Below are 18542 nucleotides of genomic sequence, written 5' to 3'. Positions count from 1 at the left end.
AAGTCCAGTGGCTACCCTTGTTCCAAATACATGCTGTGTGAGGTCCTTACTGTTGTACGAGTCAAATTCTTACCACCAGACTTAAGGTAGTTTTATATAGTACATTTAGATTTGTTCAAATAAAGTGTTGAATATCAGTCGCACAAATTCTAAAAATCTGTTTACAAACTAATGCTGAAAAAACTGGTCTGTGGTCTTTGCAGGAGCTTTTCACATTGTTTCTCTCTTTAGAGTTATTAGAAAACAAGATTGTATAAATCATTGCAAATGGTAAATAAAACTCTTTAGGCTGCTCAATTGAGGTTTTCTCAATTGAGTTTACTAAAATTACCATTTGTTTGGTAACATAATAGGAGTAGTTATGAGTGTTGGGGAAAAATGATCTCATTCCATGTTGAATGACTTTCCAGTCCTCTCTGGAAATGCATCATTTCAGATGCATTTCCAGCTGTAGAAACCAAACAACTGGATGGTCTAGTTCATCCAGCTGTGCTGCTGTCCAGGTCTTACTCACACATGCATAACATTTCTGTATTTGTTTTTATGTTTCTTGTTAGCATTACAGAATCAGTCTCATTTTCTATTCCATGTTGTTTACACTCCAAACCACTCTGTATGTCCAAAATTGCTTCTCAGTGACTTGTTTACTATTCATACATGTTTGTCAGGCAGCCAGAACCTGTCGATGGATTTCATTAATGACAAAAAAGGAACATTTTTACCTCGCAGCGGTGATTAAAAAATTTCCGCATTCTTCCTGTTGTATTGACATTTTGATAACGAGCACAGCATTGTTGCTTGCAAAACTGTTTGCCAATAATAATAAAAAAAACAAGTTTGCTCAGAATGAGAGATTTGCTCGATGCAATCGGCTTTGCTTCTGTAGATAGAAAACCTCTTATTAATAAGCATTAATTGGTCAACTGAATTAGTCTATATTGTTTTACAACTAGAACTGAACTGGACAGTTTTTAATTGGATCTGAATCTAACTATATGATTGGACTCTAAGTGTTGAACTTAAACTCATTTGCCTTCAAATTACTTTTGTGGGGGTTGTTGGTATTATACAAGTAAATTGAATTAAACTAATTGATTAAAATATTGCTTCATATATAACGGTTTTACATTAATATGCTGAAATGTTCTAAACTTTGGTAAATGATGGGATGAAATGTGACCAAAGATGCACATTTCAGATGTTGTATTATTAAATTACAGCCCAGTTAACCAGCTATACAGTTTCAGTGGCTGCTTTTGGTATATTTTCTAAAGCACTCTGTTCTTTCTTTGGAGGTTTGTAAAAAAAAACATTAACATAGTGTCTATTGAGCTGGAGTCCAGCATGGAGCAACCTCTGATGTTTTTCAGAGTTACCACAAAGTCTTTAAAGACATGCACCCTGGTTGTCAATGTGCTGTCATGTATGCAAACTGAATCTGGGTCTAGTTTTTTTTTTCTTCAGTTCTGTAACACTGTTTGTAAGATCACTGGATTAGTTAGTCAAACTTCCACAAAATGACTGAATGTGGCCAGACAGTTGGGTTTCGTCAGCAATGAGGTTGCCATGTAACTTCACTACACGCTGACTCTTTGCCTGCTCTGTGCTATCCAAAACAATTAAGCTCACTATTGCTTCACTGCAGTTTTTTATCTAGATTTCCACACAGCACTGTGAACTCATACGGATCTACACTCCTACCAGAGCAAGATGAGATTACAGTAAAAAAAAGTACAGGAATTGTTTTACTGGTTTTACATCAGGGGATGAACTTTTACTGTGTTCACATGTAACTGAACTTTTGAGTGATTGATGGAAACACATTTTCTTCTTGTTTCATGCTGTAAATTGCAAAGCCCCAGGGAAACCTACTTGACAATATGATATTACTCATATTTATTTATATTAATGATTGAAATGGCAAAAAAGGAATAAAACTATGTTTTGGATACAAAATTGTTCATGTCAGAACTATTATACATGCCAATGTGGTTTTTGTGGGCAACATTAAAAAAATGTAGCATGTATTTCTGTGCAGGAATATTTGTGGTCACCCAAATCTTTCCTAATAATCAGAGTTAAATACAAGGAACATTGCTGGCCTTTGTCTTCTCCAGATATTTATGCTGTAATTTTCAATTCTGGCCAGAAGAGCTGAGAGCTGAGTGTGTTAGAAATCAAACCGCTTCATTTTTTGCTGAACCACCCTTCCTCTGCTGCCACTTCTTCTCTGAAAGACCACACAGAATCGTAACACCCAAAATCCCTGAGTGGAAGGCTGGAGACATATTTCAGCTTTTCAACATTTCATTCCACTTTTTGGTCTCCAAGGCACCTAAGATTTCTAAGACAACTTTCTTGCTGAACGTGAGGCAGATTTACGCATGTTGGGTCCACTCAGCTCAGTGGGATTTTGTGCATCCTGTTGCAAAATACAGACAAAGAGAAATCCAATGTTTTCTTTTTTGGTTGGCACACTACCAGTGCCAAAGCTTTTCTGACAAACACTCAACCTAAGATGAACTGCTTATTGTGCATTTTTAAATTTGTGGTTGCATTACTAACCGTACGCAGCAATGTCCACATGTGCTAGAGAAATGTTCCTGAAGATTTCCAAATCAACAAGTCAAAGGTAGAATCTCAAATGTCTCCTTTGCATTTTTTTGTCTGCACATATTGAGGTTGTCTGTGATTGGCCAATCTGTATTTTGACGTTAGTGGTTCACCTTTCAGAGAAGTCACTGAAATGAGAGGCTTCTATGTGATATGTATTCAGATACGAGCAAATTATGCGGATTTTGTCCTGTGATGTCTGAAGTCTGTGTGTCACTTGTTTGATGAAAGTTGTTTCTCAAATCAAAGCAACACGAATTACGTCATGCAGACATTGTTGCTAAAGCACTGAAGGAAAAAAGAGCTTAACAGCAACTTTATAAGCACATAAATAAAAAAGAAAATACGGAAAAGCACAAATATTCTTGAGTATAGTCCTTGAAATTTGCCAATAATACTTTTCTCTTGGCATATATACATTTTTATGAATGCATATTTACCTCGATTGTTTTACTCAGTCTCTCCTGTCTGTTTTGCTGGTAGCAACAAATATTTTATCACCAAAATATTTAAAATTTGTTGAAAGCCACAGTCAAAATGGATCACCTTTTATCCAAAGGAAAAGTAAAAAAAAAAAAAAAAACTAAATGTAATAGTACTTTTATACATAATTACATAAAAAATGGAATAAACTGTGTGTAAACTAAAATGTGTTTATTGTTTAAACTTATTTTGATCATGAATATTTTGGACTGCATGCATGAAGCGCATACTTGAGCTTAATTAATCTTCAAGAAATGACAACTGACAATTCAATTTCTTCTCGCTAGAAAACAATCTTTGGTCAGCTGCTGTTTTTGTAGCTCCTCCATATTCATCTGAATCCTTGTAGAAATATCATGATGCTTATATCCTTAGACATAAAGCCTTTTGGTTTATGTCACTGATTTTATTTATTTATTTATTTTTATCTGAGCCTTTGTCCATCACCTTTTTCTAGCTGTTTCAGTAAAATATTAACTTTTGAATCTTTCGTGATTTAGCCTTCTGTCATTTTCTATGCTTAATGTGACGTTTTTGCTTTTCCAAAAACCTTTACAGGAAACTAAAATATTGTGCAGGCTGGACTGATTGTTTTTATAAGTCATATTTTATGAGAAAAGTATGGAGATATTTAGGCTTGCATACAGGCATCCATTCTGTTTTTGACGTCCTTTTGATATTTTCATAGCTTTTTCTGCCAGTCATGGCTGCCGTCCAAAATTCAATCCAAAATATGAGTAGTTGGAAAACTTTTAGATTTTATCAGATGACATTCTTCTTGGCCTTCTCTGAAAACATATGTGATCAATAAGCCTCATTAAAAAAAAAAAATCATTTAGGCCATGGAAATCAGCTTATCTGCATTTTGACAACAGTCACTATGATTTGATTTATGGTTTGGTTCTCCCTTTATTCGCCCAGATGTTTGTGTGCACAACAAAGCGCTCTTTCATCATGTTTTTGGGCAGAAGTTTCCTGTTGATATACCATAAACATTTAGCCTCCTTTTTTTATATGTTGCGTGCACTTAAGGGCTTTCTGCACTCAGACGCTTTAATGACATGCGCATGTCAGAGATGTAAAAAAAAAAAAAAAAGAGCTTTAATTAGTCTGTGTGGATTTGTTTTGCAGACGGAGTGTGCCAACTTTGTTCGCCTCCTGCAGCCATACAATCGCACTCACCTATTGGCCTGTGGTACCGGAGCATTCCAGCCCATGTGTGCCTTTATCTATGTGGGCCACAGAGGAGAGGTAAGTGGAGGAGTGAAGGAACGTTGTGCATCTGTTCTTTGTCTGGATGGATATAAGCAAACAACTTTGCACACACATGGAGCAACAAATAACAGGGCTTTTGAGGAAGCATATGACCTAAACAAAAAATGTTTAGCTGAATGTATGCTGAGCTGCACTACAGCACATTATCTGAATGAACTTTGAATGTTAATTTCAATAGAGAAGATAAAAACACCAACATTTCCACTAAGATGGTAATTATAGACTTTTGGGACGAACTATGGAGCTTTTAAAACATTTCTGCACTAAAATGTCAAATATTTACTTACTTTTTTATTATTTGCACACTTTTCACAGTGCAGGTTCTTTGAGGAACAATACCTACAAGGTACTACAAGAGTGGACAGCTAAGAATGAAAATTATAGATTTACTTTTTTTTTTCTTTCTGACATATTTTGAAGGAAAATCTGTGTTGTAATCTGGAGAGAAGTGTAGAGTAGAGATCACCTCAGAATCTGATAGACTTAATTAACTTTGGCAAAAAGAGCAAATATTCTTAACTCAAAGATGCATCAACAAAAGCATTTATATAAAATACTTGTAGCTTTATTTTTTTCTCACTACAGTTGAATGGGAGATGTGTCACATTAGAGGTAGAAAAAGTTTTTCTTTTCATGGCGCCATATTTTTATATGATGGAGAGAGTACATTGCAACAGCGGGTAATTTTATAGACATGTAGAAATATTTCATTAAAACTAAATTGTACCAAAACCACATCCCATAATTCAAAAGTGGACAAAATATGGAGGACCTTTGCAGGAACAGACGAGGTCTTCCTGGCTCATGAAGCATACAATGGGTTTCCTGTAATACTAAAAAGGATGTGACAGGTTTTTGTTTTGTTTTGTGTTTTTTTTGCTATGCATAAAGCATTTATAGAATGGTTTTGGTGGTGCAACCTGGGGACACTTGGAAGTGGGAAAGGGAGAATAAGCATGACACAGCAGGAAATGTTGATCAGAGAATTTGAGGCTAGATCGGTTGCTCCATGTAGCCCAAAGTTACAACATCAACAAAATTATTGTTGCGCTCCTGGCGCCACAGCTGCGATGCGCATTGTGCTAGTGCGCTGGTTGCTGGTGACTAAAGAGAGTTGTGATGTTTTATGTGCTCTTTGGATGCAAAACTATCTGCTGTTGTATGTGGTGGTGAGTAAGAGAGTACAACAAATTTTACATGCATATAGGTAAACGTACATGTAGGTTAAACCCTAAGCTTGGGGTTTAATATCATTTCAGTTTCAGAGTGTCTCATAACAACAGAGGCTTCAGAATCATAGGCCTCTTTTGTTGACGGTACAAAAGACGCTTATAAATGTATGCAAAGCTGAGGAAGAATTAATGAAACCTGAATGCAAAATTTTAGTCTTTTTCTTTGACTGGGAAATATTTCAACTGAACATTATCCATCTTAATGACAGCAGCTGGTGCATATGAGATGATGTCTTACTCTTGGAAACTCTAGGTTAGCATAGCAGAGTCAAGTACAAAGTTGCATTGTGTGTTGGATCAAATAATGGAATAGAAATATAATGAAACGCGAAGGATTTCCAAGTGAGATATTTGGACAGTCTGAAGAATTACTGGGTGGCACTGAAGTGCTTCTGTTAGGGAAACGTTCTTGAAAGAAGTGTGTTTTGCTTCCAGTTTCCAAAAGGAAAAAAGAAAATAAACTGAGACAGGCTGGGGGTCTGGGTACAAATCACTGGGGTCTCAACAGGCAGCTCTCTGGCATGAGTTTTGTTTAAGGGCGACTCGGCCACAGCACAACCCTCTCTATACATCTTTTTAACTGCGCCGGCTGTCCCTCCTCGTATCCACTCGGCTCACAGTCAAAGCCATATAAAGGACAAGAACCTATGAATGAAGCCATTAAAGCGATCCTGCATTATTTTGTTGTTTCAAGGCAGTTTTTCATGGTTTTCACTCCTGCTACAACCCAGCAGGAGGGGGTCAAAATCTGGATTCAGACAAGGGCTGGCTGACATTGGTAGAGCTGTGCAAGGGAAACGAGTGCAGCGGCAGAATGCCAACCATTAGCGAACAAATGCATTGATTTGTTAGCATATATAAAGGAAACTGAGTGCGGTGAAACATTATTTTTTTCTTAAGTATTCAGTTAGTCATCCATGTGTGTGTTCCCTTTCCCTTTTGGTGTGTGTGTGTGCGTGCGTGTGTGAGTGCGTGTGTGTGCTTTAGCCACTCCAACAGCAAGTCTTGTCCTCTCAGGTAGTCGATTCTGTCAGTTTTTGGTACTTCTTTTTATCTAGAAGAAATTATGAGGTAGTCTTTTGCTCACATACTTGTGTAATTACCAATAAAAGCATTAAAAACATAATAAAATGGCCAAAAACCATATAAAAACTCATCAAAAACGATAGAAAAAAAATCAAGAAGTGAATTTTCCCACTTCCCACCGTTCCTCCAGAGCGTTGTGAGAGAGTCTAATGGCCAGTGGCATAAATACATTCCTGAACCTCTTAGTTGAACAGCCCACTGACAGGAATCTGAGAGAACTCCTCTACTGGGAGAAAGAAGTGTTCAAGAGGTGGGCGGTAATTTCCTGAACTATCTTCAACTCCTCTTTTCCACCACCATCTCAAAAGACTCCAGACTCATACCAACCACAGAGCCAGCTCTCCTGATGAGACGGTCCAGCCTCTGCGTGTCCCCCTTTCCTCACCACTGCATGCAAAAGTCCACTTGAATGATCGTCTGATGAAACATGTACAGTAGCCTAGAGCTTGCATGAAAAAAGGCAAGTCTGCTCTCAAAACACATGTGGCTCTGCCCTTTTCTGTGTATCTAGTCTGTATTTGCTAACCAGTTCAAGATTTTGTCCCAATGTACACACAGGTACCTTTATCTGCTGAGCACTTCTGCATCCTTACCATCTATTAAAATGAGATGTAATGAGTGCGTTGCCCTCTGAAAGCTTAGTAACAGCTCCTTAGTGATTTTGCGCTGAGATCTATTCTTCCTGCACCACTCCATAAAGCCCTTCATCAGTCTGCTCCCCCTCCTATCCCTAACCTGCAATATTATCTGAGAATTTCTTCCATGAAATATGTATTAGAGTTGTAGTTGAAATCAGTGGTGTACAAAGTAAAGGGTTAAAAGCACCGTGCCATTTGACAGAAGAGCACCAAAGGTAGCCTGTCCATTTATTGAACCAGTCATTTACTGGCGAACACACAGCTGCCTGTTTGTGTGACCTCTCCCAGGAAATGAGTCTCCAAGGCACTCCGACTGGACACTGGGTGGGATGACCTTTAACCTAGGAGGCGTTTCATCTCTGTTAGGGGCAGATGTACCCATTTACTTTCTAATGCTCTCACATCAGCCAACTGGTGTTGTTGCAACGTTGTCTAATGCCACAAAATTTCACATAAAAATCTATAAAATCTGTGAAGAACAAGGCTTTTCTTCACAAATCAAAATCTGTTAGTATTGGAGACTTTGTTGTTTTCATATTGGCTAATTCCCACAGTATTTTTATGGGATAAAAACACAAGAGTGTGTTTGACAGCATTCTAGTCCATTAAACACTAAACACACCCTCATGATGGACAAGACTGATATCTGGCTACAGAGAACAGTAATTTCAAAGCCATAGAAAGTTTTTTTTTTTTTTTTTTTTTTTGTAACGGTTGTGTAATGAGACTGAATTAAAATCTTAAATTTTTTTAAAAAATGGCGTTATTTACAAAAGGTTTTAGTAAAACCAGCGTATTAATTAATTCTTATCATATGGTATTCATCTATGAGTCTGCTTTCCTCTGGGAACCGTAACCACAACCTGACACTTATAGATGCACATAGGCTAGAGTCCCCACGGTGAGCGACACGACTGCCTGAGGAGAGTCACAGACGTACAAATAAACCTGCGTCGTACAGCGACGACATGAGGAGGACAAGACCACACGCACATACACAAACAGCCGGTCAAACGAAACAAATGGCACCAAACTGAGCACATAAATACGCAGAGATGGCGACAGAAACATACACAAACATGATGAAAGACATGGACGTCGAAACACAAATAAAAAGAAATGAGCTGCGTGTTGAACCCCACAATGAAGAACAAAGAAGAGTTACGTTTTTGCAACAAACAATAGCTGTCAAGAGTTAGGAAATATACTGTAAATGTTTGCATACTCAGAATTCCTGAAATTGAAGCTCAGTGTTTCCTCGTTACAAACTCTCTCTCAGCTCAAATTCTGAAGGGAAAATGCAAGCAACATCTCTAAATGTTGTTTCTAACATTGTTAAAGACTAATGTAAATTGAAGCCTTGATGGCTACAGTGAGGAAAGTCCCACAATGCAGCGCCTACTCTACTGCACCACAACAATCTCTTATTTTTTTCTCTGATCCTAAACTGGAAACTGGATGGGTTGTCCTCCCTTTAATATTTTGCTGCAGCTGCTTCTGGATTTGGTCTTCAGTATTTTTGGCGCTGACCTTTGTTTGATTGAGTTCATTGTCTAAAGGTGAATGCCACCACAAGAGTCAGTCCAAGAGTTTGTCTACATTTATTCTTTAGACGTAGTAAAAAAGAAATCATTAGGCACTGTGTTGATGGACTTGGTGGCTGCCCCCATTGTTCTTGAATGATGCGCTTGGTAAATTTGTGTTTTAGTCAGACTTCATCTTATAAAAAATATCTCAAGTTTGTTCAAGTCTTGCTTTTGAAATGGTTCAGGGATCAAATCTATTAAAGATAAAAAATATCAAAGTTCAGAAGAGGTGCATCTTTATCCTAACCGAAACTTTTAGATTTTTCCAAATTCATATTTTTATAGCCATCTTATTCTCTGTACCTCATTGTTTCTACACCCTTTTGCCCTTTTTTGTCACAGTGTCCATAAACACATTGAGCAGAAGTGGAACGCCACATCTTTTCTGTGCACATGGAGACTTGTTCAGATGGGCCATATTGGGTTCAGGTCTATAGTGGTTGAGTCTTCATAGGCCAGTCGATGAAGCAAGAACAAAAGATGATCTGACTCTGGAGTAACTTAACCCAGGGGTATCGTAGTGGCACAAAGTTGAGTAAATGAACATGAGAAACTGCTGTGGGGGACTAGGGAAGTAAAGCAGAGAGGGAATGGGCAGGGTAAACCTGGAAAGAGAGAAAATCAGCAGAATATAGAATCAGAATTGGCATAAATGACTGAAAAACAAACCACGATTCACTGAGCTGAATTCAAAGTCCAGCAGATTGTGATAGTCAAACTTCTACTGGGAAGTTTTCTCTCTTTTAGCACTCAAACATCTGGGCTGCATGCACATGTCTGAACAGAGTCCTGGTGGACCTTAATGGACAGACATGAATCGACAGATCAGCAGAGTGGAGAGCGGCGTCTGAATCTGATTTTAGCAGAGAGTTAACGTAACTAAAAAGTGTTAGATTTGGATGGCTAGAAGATATTGTGTAAGGTAGAGATTAGGGAATTAGCAAAACAGAATTTTTACTTAAAATGAAAATAATGCAGCTATCTGGATTATGAGTGGGAAAGCACTATATTAAGTTCAGTCCATTTACTGTCTGCTGTGACTTTTCTCAGTTTTACTGTGGGGTTCTACAGTATTGTGTTGTATTATGCTTGGCAGAACTGAGTACAAAGAGCTCTGAATGTTTCCTTCTCTGTATCACAGAACTTGTGTGTATTTGTTTTGACAGAGTGTGGCCCGAGTGACTCTGACACACTAATGAGCTGCTCGATCCCCGTGGAGCATGATGAGAAAACACATTCAGACACAGACATTCACACGCAGCGACGCTTAGAAAACTTGACTCTTGCTCATCTGGGATGAGCAAATGAGCAGTGTAAAAACATACAAAAGGGCAAAACACAGCCAACACACACACACACACACACACACACATGCACCCATACACGCTTACAAGGAGAAAACCAGATGGGAAAACGAGATATTTTTCCATAATAATAATAAAAATCTTTGAATCCTCAAAAAAGAACCAGAATGACTAAGATTATGATGACAAAATGCAAACCTTTTCTTGATTTTTTTTTTTCATTAATAATTCATTTTGTGTGGATTTTATGTGAAAGACCAAAGAAGTAATACATAATTGTGAAATGAAAAGTAAACATTTAATGGTTTTCAAATGTTCTTCCAATAAAAATCTAAAAAGTGTGGTGATAATTTGCATTCAGTCTTCCTGAGCTAATATTTTTGCAGAACCTGCTTTTGTTGCAAAACGGCTTTAAATCATCCAGTTTTACTAGTATTTTTGGAGTTCAGATTCGTATGTGGATTTAGGTCTGGACCTGGACGCTTCTGCAAGGCGCTGCAAGTTAAGAGATTAATCAGTGTGAGCTTGTGTTTCAGCGTTGTGCGTGCTGGTGGGCTCTGCATATTCACTTCACTACCTGTAAAAGTCGTTCAAACCTCTTGACGAGCACTTAAAAAGCTATACATGTTCCAAATTTTAAAAAAAAGTTAAACATCCTGAGACTGCCAGGAAATTTTCCTGTGTCGGACCACTTTGACTCGTTCATGTTCCTCAACACGTACTGCTGTGCTGCATGTGTGTGTGTGTGCGTGTGTGTGTGTGTTGCTGCACGTCTAAAACTAAATGGGTTTTGCGCGTATTGTTTGCCGATTCTGACAGGCGTTTTTTTTTTAAGCTGCTGACTTCAATGTCATCATCTCCCCTGTGATCTCTGCTCAGCGAAGGACTCGCCCACCGTGTAACAATACTCTATTGTTTATGAGAGGAACATGGACTGAGAATCAGAGTTCACGGCCAGGGCACTTTAATTTGTCACATGGGTTTGTATCAAAGTCAGAGTTTTATAGTTGCTCCTGTCACCTTCCATTCCTACTTTTCTCCTGGAAACAGGCCGCGTTTGATCGCAGAGACATTTCTGGTACAGACGGCCTGCTGGCATTGAAGTGGAGGAAGAAAGAGTGGAAACAAAAGGGCTTTAATCCAAAGCGACCCTTTCTTGACCTAAAAAGTCACACAGTCTGAGGATGTGGACTGAGTTCATTAAGTCACTTTGACCAACCAGTGAGTTAAGTCAAAAAGACCCCGTCTACCCCCCTCAGCACTTCAGCATTTTATTAAGTTTTTTTTCCATTTCTGCAGTCAGAACAAAAGATGTGAGCAGATTCATTTTCACTCAAAGACTAGTACAGATCCTGTTCAGGATAAAGATTAAGTGTTGGTCCTAATGAGGTGTAGTGGGAAAGTGACGCCAGACAGACAAGAACACACTGGACTTTGCACCTGGTCCTGTTGCGGATGCATTCATTGAGGTTTCCCTGTCTGCCCCTTTCATCGTGCGCTGATTTGCTGAGCTTTGTGCCACATAATTCACCGGAGTGGGCAGCATGAGTTACGGCTCTGAAATTAAAAACCCTGTCGAGGTTCTGCATCTGTTAGCTGCTGTGAGGTGGGGCTATCGGGAAGCAGGAAGGAGTAATTTTGCAAAATGTTGCATCTGAATTTATTTGGAATACCAGAATACAATGTTTTAACCATGTAGAGCTATAATCAGAAAAACCAGAAGGATAAATTAATTTTTTTTAAAACAGCCAACACTCCCCAGGTCTTTGCGTTTTGTTCTGTTTTTATTAATAAACTTAAGCTTTTGTTGCTAGCATCTGCCTAAATTTTCCAAGCATTGCTTAAAGAGGCACTGATGGATCAATTATGTTTTAAAACCAATCAGTTTAGAATTTAGTATCAACATGAATATTATGTTAATGATTCATTTGAACCTTTATTCTCCAGGACTGAAAGATCACACACACAGTAAAACCAAGAGCTGAATAGACAAGTTTGAATTCAACACAGGCTTTCCATCCATCCAGTTTCAAAATTACACATAAAGTCTCAATTATAGATACACCTATTTCTTATATAGATTAATGTCCATGCAAATCAATGAATAACAAGTTTCTGGCATTAGTACCACTGGTTATTTCGCCACTTTTCTTGACAGAAATGGTAGAGCTCTTAAAAGTTCTTTAACTTCTGTAAAAAAAAAAAGTCTCTATGGTAAAATATCATTGTATTGTTTATTAATTTCTGTTTTTACTTTTTGCAAAAGTGTATTAATGTTCAACAGAATTCAGATCTACACTATTCCGTAATGTTGGCCTTTTTTAAATTAGTTTTAATGTTTGTTTGGGATCAGTGCCTCGTTCGAAAACCCAGCGGGAGCCAAGTTTCAAACATCTGACTTGACTGTAAAAGGAAATAAAACTTGTTCCTTGGAAAAAATCCAGGAATGATCAAAATGTTGCTGCTGCCAAGCTTCTTGTGCTGAAACACCAGTGTCACAATGTGACTGAAAAACATTTCCCATGGGAAGAAAGAGAGAAAGATCGGCCTTTCCACAGACTTTCAAGCATGACTGTCATTTATAGCTGCCCACGTGGAAAAGACACCTTTTCTGATCAGACAATATAAACATTGAGCTAATTGGCCACAATGACAAGATAAACTTCAAACTTAAGAGGCAACTAAGACAACTGTCAAATATTGTGCTGATAATATCAAATATTGTGCTGATATCGTGCTGAGGATGTTTTGATGCTACAACTTGTGACGCACACAAAATGGGCAGAAAATAATAAGGGCGGGATTCCTTCAAATTGTTCAACTTGACACAAATCAACAGATTGTTCAAGCTTGGACACCACAACATCCATGTGAAAATGCATAGTCTATGGTTTAAACTTGCTTTTTGACTGTAAAACCAATGGATTTAAGTGAGATCTGCCTTTTCTGCCAGTCTCTGTTGTTCCAGAACCCAAATATTAGGGTTAATGTATTTGGTATGTGAAGTAAAGAACATGAGTTAATTAGAGTGGACTCAATTAACCTTTTTTATGATCTGTGCTGAATTGTTTCTTAATTACTTTTACGGAACAGGTAATCAGCTTTATGCTTATTTGGACCGTGTTGTAACGAGAAACAAGTGCTAAACTACCAGCTGTTAAGGTCTGTTTTTGTACGACTCTGTGGTAATTTGATCCGATTTTGGTGGACTGCTTTTATTATTTCTAAAAGAAAAATGTTTTTGGCAATTTGCTCAATTGTAGGATATCACCTAAAGAAGTTCATTTACTCTTACTGGTTAATTTTCCTTTTGCGCATTTTGAAAGGCCAGATTTAAAATGTGTCTTTAGATATTTTATTTCAAAATGTACATTGTATATTTGTTGAAAACTACTCTACATGATTGACAATGGAATATTTTCTGTTGTAAACAAAAAATAATTAGTTACCTTGCCAGCATAGTTTAGCAGAAACTGATGAGTTTGCTTTTCGGTCTGCAGGAATACATTTACTGTCAACAAATTTGTTACTGTTACTAAAGTTAAAAATTTAACAGCAGATTTCATTTGATTGCAGTATTTTCTTTTATTACCCAGCTGGCTCCTCTGCAGCCAGGTCTCCCAGGACTGATCTGCACTGGGAACTGAGTGGGAAATTAGTCTGAACTCTGGCAGCTCCGCTAATCCTAAATTTCCTCTTATCTCAGACGGCCCCTTCGTTCTCAGACAGGCGAGAGTTCGATGAAAGGACGAGTAAACGTGAAAAACTGTGTGAAACTGCAAACCGTCCCAGTTGGACTAAACTGAACGTTGAGACAAAGACGAAGAATCTCTCCTCCCCCGCAATAAAATTACAGTAACGTCTTTAAAAAAAAAAGAGAATATGTTTTGTCTGCTTTGTACCTGCTGAACTTTTGCTTCACAAGATAATCAGTTTCAGGTGGTGCAACAGGCTGACCTTGTTTGTAGACGGTCAATAAAAAAAGATTTTCCACTTGGAAGAGCTGGTGAGGAAAATACGATTCAGTTAATATTTCAACTCTGTAATCTGACTCATGTGAAGCAAATCTATATTTCTCATGCGTTTCTGGAGCTGTGATAAATATCGGCTTGATAGAGTCCTCCTCGGGGCCCACCTGCTGGACTTAATTTACACACTTGTAACTGTGCCTTTTCTTCCCCAGCACGTGTTCACCACGAACCCGCTGAATGTGGAGAGCGGACGAGGAAAGGTTCCACATGACCCCAGCTTTCCGTTTACAAGCACCTTCAGCGGTATGTCACAGTTCACTTTCCATATGTGTTTATCACTTTAATATTTTGTTTGTGGAACTAATAGAGGAATGTTAATGGTGTGTGTGTAGAGTCGACCATATGGGGTGTAATGTCTGACTCTGGTTTGTTGAGATCCAAACTGATGCAACCGTAACTGTGAGTCCAGTCCAGCCCATGATAAATACATAACTCTTGTTCGTATTTCAGCACATAAACAGTCTGAACTAAGCTTACAGTCTTCTAAAAGGCAGCCTTTAATAACAGACAGATGATGATATAATTGGTCAGCATATTGACTTGACGTAACTTTTTGCAATCTGGACCTGACCTGATGATCTGCACCTGTTCTCTTTACTCAAGCTAACTGGACTTTAGTTTGGATCTGTTCTCCTTCACATAATTTCCATGATGTAGCTGTTGGAAATCAAACAGGGTTTCGGGATTTAGACATGTGACACTGATACGTTTTCCACTGCAGCAACCACTAAATTCAAATTCAACTCAAAAATACTTTATTGATCCCAAAGGGAAATGAAATAGAACACGCTGCTTGAATAGTGTTTAAGTGGTGTGTCAGGTGACATCTGTTTGGAGATGTCACCTGACAAAATCTTCACTCAACTGAACTAAAGATCCTCTTATTTCAGCCTGTTTGTTTGCAAGCCTTCCCTCCTTCTCTTGCTAATGAACAGCAGGAACTATTGCAAATTAAATCAATTTAGACTTAAAACCTCCATTTATATAGTTTCACATTTAAAGGAAAGTGGATGGTGCTATAGGTTTTGTATGTGCTGCACTGCATTGCATACTGAACTCAGGATGACTCTGGAATGCCAACGTTTTGACTTTATTAGGCATCATATTGTGTCGGAAACCAGAAAACGCAACTTCCAAGTACAAGTCATTTGCACCATTACATCCTGCATTTGTCATATCTTTAAACTGCTACCTGTAAGATTTGTTCCATATAAGGACATAAATGCACAAGTAAAATATCTGTACTTGTAACCATATTGTACACCTACAATAAAACTATTTAGTGTTGCAGGTGCTTTGTCATATCAACAAGACAAAACCTTATTAAAGGCAAACCTTTCTTGGCTTTAACATGTGGTGAAACGCACACATTATGAAAATGTCCCCTCTTAAATAAACAATTCTGGGTGTTTCTCTTGAAATGTCATTAAGTATTTATTGCACCTTGTGAAGGAACACTGATTTATGCCAGTGACAGATGATCCTGGGATTTTTTTAGGGAGGAGGCCTGCATTGTGTGTGTGTGTGTGTCTGTGTGTAATGTGTGTGTCTGCATACATCTGCACAGCTGGGTGATTCCAGCATCAGAAATCATCCAGCTTTGCTTTGTGTTTGGCAGGAGAATGTTAAAGCCAGAGCCAAATATTTGGACCCCAGCTGTCATATACAGTGGCCACATGGGCACACAAATTTTCAAGCTCACTGCAGAAATAGTGGGAGATTTAGAGAGGTTCATATAGCCAGGAACATTTGATAATGTGAACTATAAATGCAGGCTGAAGACGGCGATGTGTTCAGATTACTCAAAAACAGACGCAGTGGATTTTTTTTTTTTTTTTTTTGCCCTCCTAGCAAAGTTGTGTTCAATAAAATTAATTTCTTGTTCCATTTTTTTATCTTGGAAAATTGATTTCTTTATGATTTTCAACAATTGCAATCAGTTCCACTAATAACTTAAATGGCTTGCATTCAAAGTATAATTCTTCCAAATTTTTTTCTTTCTCTGATAACGTAGCTAAACTGTGTTAAACTCATTTGTATCAGTTATTAGCTGATGCATTTCTTGATCCTTTCTCAAAAGAAACAATGGTTTGGTCAGCACTAATTAGTTTGTCTATCTTTCTATATTTGCTAAAGAGATAACATCACAGAACAAAGCTATGTGAAGACATTGTATTTGTCTCAGTGATTTTAAGAAGACTGGGTGTGTTTCTGATAGCATTAGTACTGCCAAAGAAAATAATGGGTTTTTTTTACCATGTTGTACAAAAGCAATCTGTGGGCCAGATTCAGTTTCAACATTATCCGCGGAAAAAAAAAAATTAGAAACAGCTGAGATTTCAGAACACATGGAGTTCTTGAGAAAAACTCTGTGATGACAATTCAGTATCTAAAATGTGGGTTTTTTTTCTCTTTTTTTTTTTTTTTTTACAGTTTAGTAAGATTTGCTAATGGCATAATTATTTAATGTGTTTATGTTCACAGGTCAGAGAGAGTTGTACACAGACTTGCTCAAAATAATTGCTCTCATATTTTCAGTCAATTGTGTTCAGGCTTGTGGCTAAGCCTTCTTATATTAATCACAATGTCAGAAATCAAGGAACAAGAGAACTGCTGAAGAGCGATGACGGACCCGAGTAAGACAAACGACAACATTAATCCATAAAACAATACAGTACAACAGTACTGTGAAGTTCCTCTGTCATGAATCCAGTGTGCCTTAATTTCACCGCAGCAGAAGATGATGGTTTATGACTGAAATATGTAATTGGAAAACACATAAATTTTGGTGATGCCTTTATAATTTCTTCCACTATTCTGACCTGCATTGTCACACTAATGTGCAAAGGTCTGCAACTGCATGTTTCTTTAAGTGACTGTAACCTCAATAGCCTACTTTATATTGGCCAGGAATGCTTTAAAAAAATGCAAGTCTAAGTTTTCCCACATTATCCATCTCTTTTCCTCTGTCGTTTACTTCCAAGGACCTCACCCATGTTTACTTGACTTTTGGCTTTTCACTGGAAGGAGAGATGCTGTTTTTGTTACTGATGTCCTGCATCAGACGTGTTTATTTGTCAGGGCTCAAAAACCCTCTGGAGGTGTTGTGACGGTCAGTGCAGTCAACACGTCCTGGTCGACTGCACCGGGCACAATCTTCCCGTCATCCGTGACTTGATTCATATCAAAACTATTATTGTTTTGGTTTTCAGACACAAAGAAATTAAATTGACTGTTTAAATGTTTTTCTTTCTCTCTCCACCTCTGACTCTGCCTGCCTGCAGGTGGTGAGTTATATACCGGACTGACCGCAGATTTTCTTGGAAGAGACTCTGTGATCTTCAGGAGCATGGGAGGTCGCACCACCATGAGAACAGAGACTGACCAGAAGCTTCTTCATGGTAAAAGAATTTCACTTATTTATTTTGAAAGCTTGCACAAATGGTCTGATCTAGGAGCAAGACGATGGAAATGCGTCTCTGATACTGAAAACAGCTAAATGTAGTGATGGACATCAGTAGAAAGTCAAATTAGGATTCTCCTTTGAGGTTGTGACTTTGCTCAACCTCCCGTTTACTCCTTCCAGACCCTCGGTTCATCGCCGCCCACCTCATCCCGGATAACGATGACAGGGACGATGACAAAGTGTATTTCTTTTTCACTGAGAAGGCGTCGGAGGGAGGGGACAAGGAGGAGGCCATCCACACACGAGTTGGACGAGTGTGTGTGGTGAGACATCATAATCGCGTCTTATTATTGAGACAGTAAATGATTATGTTTCCAGCTCTGAGCTTCAGTGGAGCTTTGCTGTGAGTTTGCTTTCTCTTCCAGGAGTTGAGTCCTTCTGGGATTTACCAGTGAAAACCTCAGCAGAGCTGAAGAGCCAGTGATTAGATCTAAAATCCCGACCACGCTATTTACTTCATAAATAACCTTACAGGACAGGGGATAATGTGCTTAATACTTAAGTCTTTTTATTATGACACTTGAAAACCTTTGTGTTGAAAGGACAAATTTATCCTAAAGTATTTACATTTCCCTACAGGAGTGTGAAAGTGTCATTATATTCAGACTAAGATAAATGTTTTCGTCTCCCAAACTACATGCAGCTGTCAAATTTCCCAACCAGAGACTCGGAACGCATTCCAAGCCTTGCAGCATTCTTTCACGCATTGATTTGTCTTACAAAACCATATGTGCCTTGAGAAGTCAAAGCAATATGGCTAAAGTATACATATAGCCATACTTTTTTTATTCACTTATGCACACAGCTGCTGGTCTGCAGAGAGGTATA

General features: G+C 38.2%; 1 protein-coding gene across 1 annotated transcript in view; it reads left to right on the top strand.

The window, feature by feature from the left end:
- The window catches only part of sema3bl (sema domain, immunoglobulin domain (Ig), short basic domain, secreted, (semaphorin) 3bl), a 64955-nt gene that overhangs the window by 31619 nt on the left and 14794 nt on the right, over positions 1–18542 (top strand). Inside the window, exons 4-7 of the mRNA XM_017307989.1 lie at positions 4228–4347; positions 14401–14491; positions 17533–17649; positions 17835–17977. Coding sequence (XP_017163478.1) covers positions 4228–4347; positions 14401–14491; positions 17533–17649; positions 17835–17977 — 471 coding nt within the window. The remainder of the gene's footprint in view (positions 1–4227; positions 4348–14400; positions 14492–17532; positions 17650–17834; positions 17978–18542) is intronic.

This window comes from Poecilia reticulata, linkage group LG12, assembly GCF_000633615.1.
Source record: "Poecilia reticulata strain Guanapo linkage group LG12, Guppy_female_1.0+MT, whole genome shotgun sequence".
NCBI classification, from domain to species: domain Eukaryota; kingdom Metazoa; phylum Chordata; class Actinopteri; order Cyprinodontiformes; family Poeciliidae; genus Poecilia; species Poecilia reticulata.
Note: the sequence above shows the minus strand (reverse complement) of the source record. Positions and strands in the feature narration are given on the sequence as shown.